The sequence below is a fragment of the Sitodiplosis mosellana genome, unplaced genomic scaffold (genome assembly GCF_009176505.1).
Source record: "Sitodiplosis mosellana isolate CC-2019 unplaced genomic scaffold, AAFC_SMos_1.0 Smas_scaffold_6191, whole genome shotgun sequence".
Classification (NCBI taxonomy): domain Eukaryota; kingdom Metazoa; phylum Arthropoda; class Insecta; order Diptera; family Cecidomyiidae; genus Sitodiplosis; species Sitodiplosis mosellana.
Genome location: NW_022601432.1, coordinates 1,670,312 through 1,680,724, shown reverse-complemented (window position 1 = coordinate 1,680,724; position 10,413 = coordinate 1,670,312). Strand labels below are relative to the sequence as shown.

Genomic DNA, 10,413 nt, shown 5'->3' with positions numbered 1-10,413 from the left:
TCTCTCTCTCTCTCTCTCTCTCTCTCTCTCTCTCTCTCTCTCTCTCTGTCTGTCTATTTCCACAGTTGCACCTGAAATCGATAAAACAATTTTGCGTGCGGCGAGCGGCGAAAATGAACGTGGTCGATTGCCATGCCGTGCACAGGCGGCCCCAACGCCAAAGTTCATGTGGACATTCAAAGGTCAAAATTTGAATGTGAATAAAACATGGAAATACAATGTTGAACTGAAACAAATTGATGCGCTGACCTTTGAATCGACGCTGCTGATCGAAAAAGTGGGCAAAACAGATTATGGTGATTATGAGTGCATGGCGCGTAATGAATTAGGATCATCAAAAGAGATTGTCAAATTGGAGGTAACATCCAAGCCCGACACACCGCTCAGCCTCAATATATTGAATACAACACATGATTCGGTGACGGTGGCATGGACGCCCGGCTTTGATGGCGGTATGAAAGCCAGCTATCGTGTACGCTACCGTGAAATGAACAGTGAACATTACAAATACGAGGATGGATTACCAAATAGTCACAAATTAACAATTACCGGCCTCAAAATGAATACGGTGTATTTGTTTTCGGTGATGGCATCAAATCAATTGGGAAACAGCAACTACTTACCGGATCTGACGAGAGCGCAAACTAAAGGTAAAAAATTTATTTACATACACAAACGCGCGCGTTCTGGTATACATTCATTGACGCGCAATGGTGGTGATGATATTATTTTTGGTTCTTTTTTTTTAAAATGTGGTTTTCATCTGTATTTCATCCTGCTGGATGGGCGGGCCTGCCTATAACCGTTATCGGCTATATTTTGTCGGTTTGATCGGCAAAAGGACGATTGGTTGCGACATTTGCATTTGTCGCAATTTCGTGACGATGCACCATCATCACCACAATACAAAAAAAAATAGTATTGCATTGATTGAACCGGGCCCCATAAATAAAATGCAATTTACATTGATCGATTGATTCAATTTTTCGGTGCCTCGCAGCATTTCGCCAAAAACATGAATTACAATTTTCGGTTGGTATGAAGCGAAAATTGCAATTGCAAATTGCAGTGCACTTGTATTCACACGGCATACATTCAAAGTGCACAGTGCACACTCATGCAGTCACGTATATGTGTGTGTCGTGTGTCGTGTGTGTAACACCACAGCAATCCGGAAAATATGAATCAATTCATCAAGCAAAAGGAAATCTCATTGTTTCTTTTTCGCCAATTTACCGGCGGCCCCATTCTCTATATCATTTTTGCTACACACACCCACAAATACTACAAAATGTTCAATATGCAACGATCGTTAACTAATTCACAATTATTTAAATAAATCCATAATTTCTTCTCTTTCTTTCTCTCTCTCTCTCTCTCTCCCTCTTTTCTTCCTTTGAAATAAATTTTTGCAACCGAATCACAATTTTTTCGTTGCTCGCCCCCATTTACACATATTAAAATAATATTGAATCCAATTATGATCGCAATAATCGTCATCGTGTCTCGCTTCAATTGGATGAATAAACTCGATTTTTTTTTCGTGTGTGCGCGTGTCGGGACACTCGTCGCATTGTTATTCGATTGGATGGTTGTTGTTGTTGTCATCTTGGTTGTTGAACCACCAACCACCGGTCAATAATGATTTCCACGCATAAATCACGGACACACACAAAAATATATGACCCAACGAACGAAATAAACAAATTTTTAACAATAAAATATGAAATGCGATTCTCGCATTAAATTCGATGAATATTGGATAAATTAAAATGAAATGAACGCCAACGAAAAAACACCCCATCCCATATCACCATCTATAACGTCGATTTAAACAAAACAAAAAAATGAACGAAACGCATCTCAAAAATAAATAAATAAATAAATCGAATGCGAAAATTTGTTGACAATATGCAAATAAAAATTGCGACAATACAAAAAAAAAAACAACAACACGACGATAATTCGCGACGTAAAAATAAACGAACTGCACCTGAATACGGTATTCTCTGGGCCTGCCGGAAATTTAAATGTAGATGCACCGCCGACAGGTCAACCGGCATCATCACTCGGTGGACCGCCAACAACGAGTACAACACCAACGCATGCTATCTCGGGCACATTACTGATTGTCGGCATTGCGTCTGGCACATCATTAGTGTTAATTAACATACTTATAATCGGATGTTGTCTTCACAAACGCAATACCAAACAAATCAAACGAGGTAAATGGTTGTAGCATTGTGCGTACGGCGGGGCAGCGACAATGGCAACGTCTGTGTTCGCACCCGTTCATCAAGTACTTTTCATTTTGAAAAAATGACGGTGAATAATTGAACGCTTGGCTGCCGAATGATTTTGAATGTGGAAAATAGGTTTCATTTGATGGGTGCATGACGTTTGTTTCCTCTGCGAATATTTTCTTTTTCATGGGTTTCGTTTGTTATTGTAGCTTTTATGCGATTCATTGACATTTCTCCGGCGGCAGCGGCCACTCAATCACCATTGAAATCTTTATTATTTTTAATTGTTACGTCTGGTGCTGAAGTGTCGAAAATGTTTTTAAAAAAAATCAAAATAATTTCATCATATTTATTGCAATTATAAGTTGAAAATTTTCCTTTTTTTTACGTTCATTTTTTTTAATTGATGTTTTTTTTCGTTTTTTTTTTCTGTTATATTTTTTCATATTTTAAAAGGAAATGATGTATTACCGGCTGAATTATTGGAAAAAGCTGAAATGCCAAAAGTGGTGTTTATCGGATTTGGATTGGCCGCATTACTCTGCTTGCTTTTGGGCAATGCAGCACTGTTTGCATGGTTTATTATTCGAAAACGTTCAAAAGGTTTGGCACAATTTTCAGTTTTTAATTGATTTTTAAGTTTTTGAGTTTTAATTTGATATATTTTGTGCATTGGTTTGACGCACACTGTTCATTCGGACGGTATTGGTCACCTGCTGCGGTGTGTGCCTGTGTGAATATGTCGAACATCGAAAATGGAAATAAGTGTCGGCCTCGAGTTGTAACATTTCAATCCAACAATGAAATTTAGTGTAAATGTTAAATGCATGTGTGTGTGTGTGTGTGTATGACACATCGGTATGAAAAGCATTAAATTTTATGAGATTTTTCTATTTTCTTTGGCAACCGATTTTCAAACATTCATTGTGCCACGCAAAACCCCCCAAACTTTTCTCATCAACTTTGGATTATTGCGTTGCACAATTGTGATTTAGCGTCAGTACCAAAAACTTCGTGGTTTTACTCTCTCTCTCTCTCTTTCTCTCTCTCACTCACTCTTTCTCACTCAAACATTCACTCACACTCTCCTTTGTCTTGTGGACAGACTACAAATCATAATTATATTGCGAAAGTGTACAAGTTTTTCGATTAAATGTATGCGAAAATATATGGGAGCATACATTCTTCTCCGTTTGCATGGCAATAAAACAAAATAGTTGATTGTGTTTTTTTTTGTGAATGAGTGAGTGAGCGGAGCAAACGAGAGGCGACAAAGAGGATATGAAGAAAAGCCAAGTCGACATGGTGTGGATGCCATTGAAATAGAGAGTGAATGAGTTGTAAAAGTTTCTTGTGTGCGAATTGCGGGCTCGATAGGAAGAATTAGAATGAGGAAGTTTTATTTCGAACGGTGACAGTTTCGTTCACAATTTATTTGTAATTATTTTATGAGTTCACAAAACGTTTTACGGTTTCTCGGAATATGTATGTGTTATTGATTGCGTTTTCCCCAATGTATTTTATTTGACGATGCAATGCCATGCTTCAATTATTCCATACACAGTGATTGAATGTACGGAAGAATGAATGAGTGTCATGTGTGTAAGTGAGTGTGTGTGTGTGTTCAGTGCAATGAATTTTCACTGTCATTTTTCTATTTTATTCTAAGCAATATTTATAACATTTCCTTCTTTTTTCTTTTTATTTTTGTTTTCGTGTGTTTGTGTGTTCGTTGTTTAAAATTCGAATATTCAGAAGCTTCGAATCAGAACAGTAAATCGGCCACCATTGAAATGTATGCACCGAGCTCATACAACGATACAGTAACCGGTGAAACGCTGTCAAGTGTATCGGAGAAAAGTGATTCATATTCGAATGAAGGAAGTCAACCCGATTATATGGTGAGTGGAGTCGCTGCTTTTTATTACTTTTATCGATTCGATCGGAGAAATTACAATTGAAATCCGACAGACAGATAGACAGACAAGAAAACCGAACTAAAAATCGAATTGAAACCAATCATATGGGCAATTAGGACGGGTTGGCTGCAAAAATTATTCAATCATTTTGATTTTTTGGTTAAATTGAGTGAACTGAACAGATGCCAATTTGTGATGTCAACAGTGTTACGCGGCCAACACTTGCACCACTACGACCACCACTGCCATCATTATCATCATCGCCACCAACACCATTCGTTCGAAGGAAAAACGCGCACCGATAAAAACTGTAATGGTTGCATGCGCACGCGAGATCCAACTTGCAATTTGGATCGTTTTGTTTTTTTTTTCGCGTCGATTTTCATGTGATGCAATGTGATATTACAAATTGGTGTCCATTGTTCTCTCAAGATTTGATGTCGGTGTGCAACTGAGATTTGGTTCGATTTTCTTTTTGCATTTCAATCGTTCGTTTTTCCGTTGTATTCTTTTTTCCTCATTTCTTCATAGCATCTCGTCCATTGATTTCATTTCATCTAATTCGTTTTTTTTTTCTTCTTTTTCAACTTTTCTGTGTGCTGTGCCAAAATAACGAACAAAAAACATCATTGCAGGATGAAACTCGTAAAAAGGCTGCATCAACGTATTTGGTAGAAAATTCGGATATTCCACCACCCCGTTATCAAAAGGATGGCACATTGCCCATGAATTATCCAAATAATACTGCAAACTCAGGTATGTCAATCAATTTCATCGTTTGCTGCACCAAAAACTCAACTATATATACACACTATCCATCGCTTCTTGTTCTCTTGCGCTTGCAATTTTCCCTGATTTTTTCGTTCATTTCTGCTTGAGTCAACGATAAAAAAAATTCCATTTACTCTGTGTGATATTCGCGCCGTAACCGGACGGACGAAGGAAAAAAAAGAGGAGGAAGATGCGATGACGTCGAAGTAGTAGCAGCAGTAAAAATCACTTGTCTTTATCGATTGTGCGTTTCTTGTGTGTCGCGTTCGACACTCCATAGTGCTTACTGTATATATGACACTTCGGCTCAAGTGTGGTAAATCTCAGCACTTTCCATTCAGCCTCAAACTGCCAGCGATTTGTGAAGCGAAGAGACGGCGAATGTCATGTGCACAATGTGTGCGCGCGTATCCGTCAATTGTTTTCCATTCTTTTTCACTCTTTTTCGCATTGATCTATGCTACTGATATGGCGATGACGACGACGACGACGTCGACGTCGGCACCATCGGCTGTTACTTTCCAGCTCATTTTCAATTGAAGGACAATTTATTCTTTTGATTTCTTTCTCTCGCCGGGTTTTTTTCTTCTCTTCATTCGTTTTCTTTCCGATTGTAACATGATACACTGGGATGATAGTGTGTGCGACCATTAGAAGCGCGTAAGTTGGAAACAATCAACCGCGCCGAAAAAAAGGTGCACACACACAAACTCAACGAAAAGTAATATTCGTTTGTATGTGTGTTGGCAGACGAAACGAATGGACTAGGAACAAAAACGGAAATGGCATCGTAACGATTGTCGATTTGTCAATGAACAATTTCTTTTATGGCAATTATCCAAAGCATTTATGGACTCTGCGTTTTTGTATCCAGCCGTTTTATTTTTGCTTTTAGCACAGTTGTGGCCATCGCGCTCGTTCACTCGCTGCTGTTATTGTTAAGCAATCCTCTTATTAATTTGTCACAAACAAACAATGCACTATTGTTAGTCACGGCTGAAGCCACACTTTCCTCCCCCATCAAATCTCAAGTTTCATTTTTCAATAAGATGGTGTCATTTCCTTTGAAAGTCACCACACTCTGGTTTGAGCCGTGAAACGCATCCGACTGCAAGGGTCGACGTAAAGCGAGAGAAAAACATCCACTTGTCGTAGTGACAAGAGAAAAAAGAAACCCACAAATGTCTTAAATTAATGATTTGTTGATTGTTTTTGCAGTGAATACGCGGACATTGCCACATCCACGGCACAATAGCCACGTTATCGATCCAAGAGCACGCGACGATCAAATGCTTGGCAAAGGATACATGCCATCACCATCACCAGCATTGCCATTGGACGGATCTTACTATAACATGAACAGCGATCGTTATTTATCGTATCCACCAATGGTAAGGAAGATCAATCTGTTATAGCTCGTTGAATATACCTTTATTCCCATCTGTGCCGAGGTTCAAGGTTCAAATCAATATTTTTCTTTCCCTCTCTCTCCCTCTCTCTCTCTCTCTCTCTCTCTCTCTCTCTCTCTCTCTCTCTCTCTTATGTAGGATTATCCAAATGTGGAATTTTCAACGCCACCATTACAAATGACTCACATAATGCCAATAAATGGTACGATTATGAATGCGGGCGGCGGAACATTACGACGTGGTATGCGCGCCATGGTACCACCGCCGGATGTAACGCATCACACAACAAACCATTCAAAGTCCACACACGATCTAAACAATTCGATGAATCAAAATGTTTCACAGCAAACACTAAATAATCATAGTAATAAGTCATCCCAATTATCATCAAACAACAGTAGCATGACCACATCAACGAAACAACCACCGGGTATTTTAAAAGATCCTAATCGTAAGTAGACAAAATGCGGCCAATATGTGTGTGTGTGTCTGTGCGTGATAAATATTAATTGAATTATTTTATTTCGTTTTGTATTTAGGTAAGCAACAGCAACAGCAGCAGCAGCAACAACAACAACAACAACAACAGCAGCAACAGCAAATGCTTGCCCATCCAAATATGCAAATATTGAATGTGCAAAATGCGCCCGGCATCGGCAACAGCTTGTTGATGACCAGCAGCGGTAGCACAATCGGCGTTGCCACCTACGAACCAAATCCGCATAATTTAAGTTCATTCAACGCTTCAATGGGCTATACAGATGCTGACGGTCATCTCGTGTGAATATTTCACTAAATTTAATTTTAAAATTAAAATGTTATTGCTTTAGATAAAAGAAGAATGAACACAAACCCAACAAACCGATTAAAAATGAAATAGCCAACGTGCGTGGTACGCTTGATAGCAAAACACGAAACATTACAAAGATACGTATTTAAGAACAAAAACAAAATATATTTGTGAGATTAAGTGGGACAACAAGAAATTGAGAAAGTTTGCGCCAACAAACAATGTTGCTTGAGTGCGAACACGTCGGAGTCAACCGACATTCATATATACATCGAACGATTTCAGTTGAATTATTATAAAAAACAAAATAGTGCGCATCAGTTGAATGCCGCACAAAACAGATGAGAAAAAAAAAATACAATACTATTTTATGCCCACTCAAATTGTCCATCCCTATACCTATTTACTCTATCCCAGTGTCAACTGTGACTGAAAAACTCATCATTTTATTACTCAAGAGAAGAAAAAAAACACACACACACAAAAACATAGCTTTCCATACATTCATTTCAATCTTAAACGTATTTACTAGAAATTCTTCTTGTAGAACACAAAACAAAATATTCATAAGAAATGAAATATTATTATTAACATAAATGCATTTGATCAAATCTCAATCGAGAAAACCAATTAAGTAACGTTCTACGGAAAATGAAAACTATATTGTCTCAAAATGAATCAGGACGCCACATAATTGAACTAAACACGTGAAAATCAACAACTCAAATGATAAGAGATTTAAAAAAAAGAAGTGAAAAAGTCTGTCTATGGATTAAGATTGTTGGCGAATGGGGCCATCGAGTCAATCGACGACGACTTAAACATAATAATCAATTCATTAGGTGGATCGAATAAAAAAGAAAACCAAACATGAACAAAAGAAAATAATCTAGCTAAAAAATGAAGTAAAAAAGCATACGACAAAGAAAAACTCATTAATTGTTATTATCCCGTAAGACTAATTACAATTGGAAATAATTGGAATTTTCTATTTTAAGTATGAATCGTAATCAAAAGGAAATTCTACGACAAAAATCGAACAGACAAAACAAACAAACAGAATTTTCATGCCAGTGAACGCAGCGATTAATTTTTTGTTTTGTTTCGAACGATTGTTCCGTTTTCTTTCCCTTTTTGACCGAAACAAATCGCCTTTGAGAAGACCGAAGAAAATCCCACAAACAGTGATCTAATCACATCACTGCCGTGGTCACTACCGAATATTTGGTTTTTAGATCAATTTTAATTCTGGATTCCTTTTTTCTTCCAGTTTGAAAAACGAAAATTCATGGAAAACCAATTCATTTTAATCTACACATACACACAAAGGAAATAAAGAAATAGTTGAGATTTTATTCACGTTTACGTCTTGTGTGAACATGAACACGGCGATCGAATGACTGTAAATAAAATTTAAGGGAAAAAACACATAAAAAATGATTTAAAAAAAAAACAACAACATAATAATTAAGAAGAATCTAGTTTTAGAATGAAATTCAATTTTTGTTAGTGGTTCGATTGACTAAAATCGATGTTGAAAGAAGAAAGAGCGGTTATGCGATAAAAAAAAACCGCCCACAAAAAAAACACAACAACTAAGCTAATCAATAATCTGTACATAGTAATTTAACTCAATTTTTTTTAAACAAATAAATTAATTAAAAATTAAAAAGAAAAAATTCGCAGGAGACAGTGGAATGGTATATGTTTTGGTGTGTATCAGAAAGAAAGAAAAAAGTATGCGATAAAGCGCACATCCAAAGAAATCACCAAAATATACCATCCCATATGACTGTTCTCCAACCAAAAAAAAAAAGAATGATGAAACAATGAAAAACAAAATAATCAAACGAAACTAATTAATTACTCAATTTTATGATTTTTAAGTTTTAATTTGTTCTATTTTTTTTGTCTTCTTTTCGTTTAAATTCGTCGTCGGTGTCGTTATCGTTATCGTCGTCACATACACACAAAAAACAAACACACACAATTCATTTAAAGAAACACACACACACACACACACTTACTAATTCAAATTGATACAAGTAAATGGATTACATAATTTTTTCGTCTCTTTAAAGTCATGTTAAAAAAATATTTTAGATATATATTAAAAAGAAATGAATTGAACGGATGAGTAAAACAAATGATAACTATTCTAATCGATAGAATTTAACTCATAAAATATTTAAAGAAAAAAAAATGAAAGAAAAAAATCACGACAAAAAAATATATATGAATGAATTAATGATTGAAATTATATTTTGCGCATGGCTAATTGAAATACACAATGCAAATGGGTAAATCGAGAAAAACAAATTCAATCAATCAAACTTTTAAGGGATAACGACGCAAAACTAACAAATTGTCATTTAAAAAAAAAATTTCCTCTCTTCCGTTCCACATTTCTCCGTTTCGTCCCGGAATCGAACCGGACACACACAAACACACACAAACACACAATTTTGCAGAGAGCGTGCATTCAAGCCTTTCTATTTCTTTCTTCTACATAAACAACCTTTTCCTCTCTCTCTCTCTCTCTCTCTCTCTCTCTCTATTTCTGTCCGTATTTATTCGTAATTTATAAGTTGAACAACGTTTGTCACATGCAGTAATGATCTCACCCCGCTGAAATATGCACCATGGTGTCACTTAAATTTATCAGTCAAATTGCTCTTATACTCAACTGTAACCGAACAAAAAAAAACCGTTTCACTTTCATTTGGTTCGAAGATTTGATTGCAACTTCACCCCACGCTGTAAATCGTTCCGATTCGTTTGTGTGCGAAAAATTAAAATTGTGAGCAAATCAATGTGCATTTGTCATTGTCGACGTGCGAGGGCGTGCGCGCCGGAAATGCCAGATGGAAAATTGATTCAAAAACCGGCATTTTTCCACGCGATTAAAGTGTTTAACGTTGTCTTCCAATTAGCGAAATGCTCTCCCATCATATAATTATTATTATGATGCATCGATAATCAAAAGCTCATCAGTTTTAATCAATCGAAACGAGTCGAAGAAATGAATTGAAAGTGGTTTCTTTAATTGCCCATCTTTAAAGAAAAAAAAAACTATCCATTCAGCGTTGTTGATCACATCCAACGAATTTTGTCTTATTTTTTTGTGTGTCTTCACCTCTCTTCCTCCTGTTTTCAGCCAACGTAAATGAAACATAAAAACAATCGCCAATTTTTAGATGAATTAAAAACAATTGTTGCCAAAGATACAATCTGTTATTTGTAATGAATAGTATGAATATATTGTGTGTCTATAAAATTGG

The 10,413-nt window shown here is 36.5% G+C and overlaps 2 protein-coding genes across 6 annotated transcripts in view; one reads left to right on the top strand and one right to left on the bottom strand.

Moving 5' to 3' along the window:
• The window catches only part of LOC129576675 (nephrin), a 395,651-nt gene extending 388,211 nt beyond the window's left edge, over positions 1 to 7,440 (top strand). For 3 of the 5 annotated variants that reach the window (XM_055462086.1, XM_055462088.1, XM_055462089.1), the window contains 7 exons: positions 66 to 650; positions 2,037 to 2,225; positions 3,999 to 4,144; positions 4,798 to 4,918; positions 6,152 to 6,324; positions 6,481 to 6,793; positions 6,882 to 7,440. In XM_055462086.1, the coding sequence (XP_055318061.1) occupies positions 66 to 650; positions 2,037 to 2,225; positions 3,999 to 4,144; positions 4,798 to 4,918; positions 6,152 to 6,324; positions 6,481 to 6,793; positions 6,882 to 7,126 (1,772 nt within the window). In that variant the 3' untranslated portion in view covers positions 7,127 to 7,440. Of the gene's footprint in view, positions 1 to 65; positions 651 to 2,036; positions 2,226 to 2,699; positions 2,847 to 3,998; positions 4,145 to 4,797; positions 4,919 to 6,151; positions 6,325 to 6,480; positions 6,794 to 6,881 lie in introns of all 5 variants that reach the window. The other 2 variants (XM_055462091.1, XM_055462090.1) reach the window with 2 other exon arrangements.
• LOC129576687 (cytochrome c oxidase assembly factor 5) overlaps positions 1 to 10,413 on the bottom strand; it is a 152,660-nt gene that overhangs the window by 41,315 nt on the left and 100,932 nt on the right. The window lies entirely within an intron of this gene.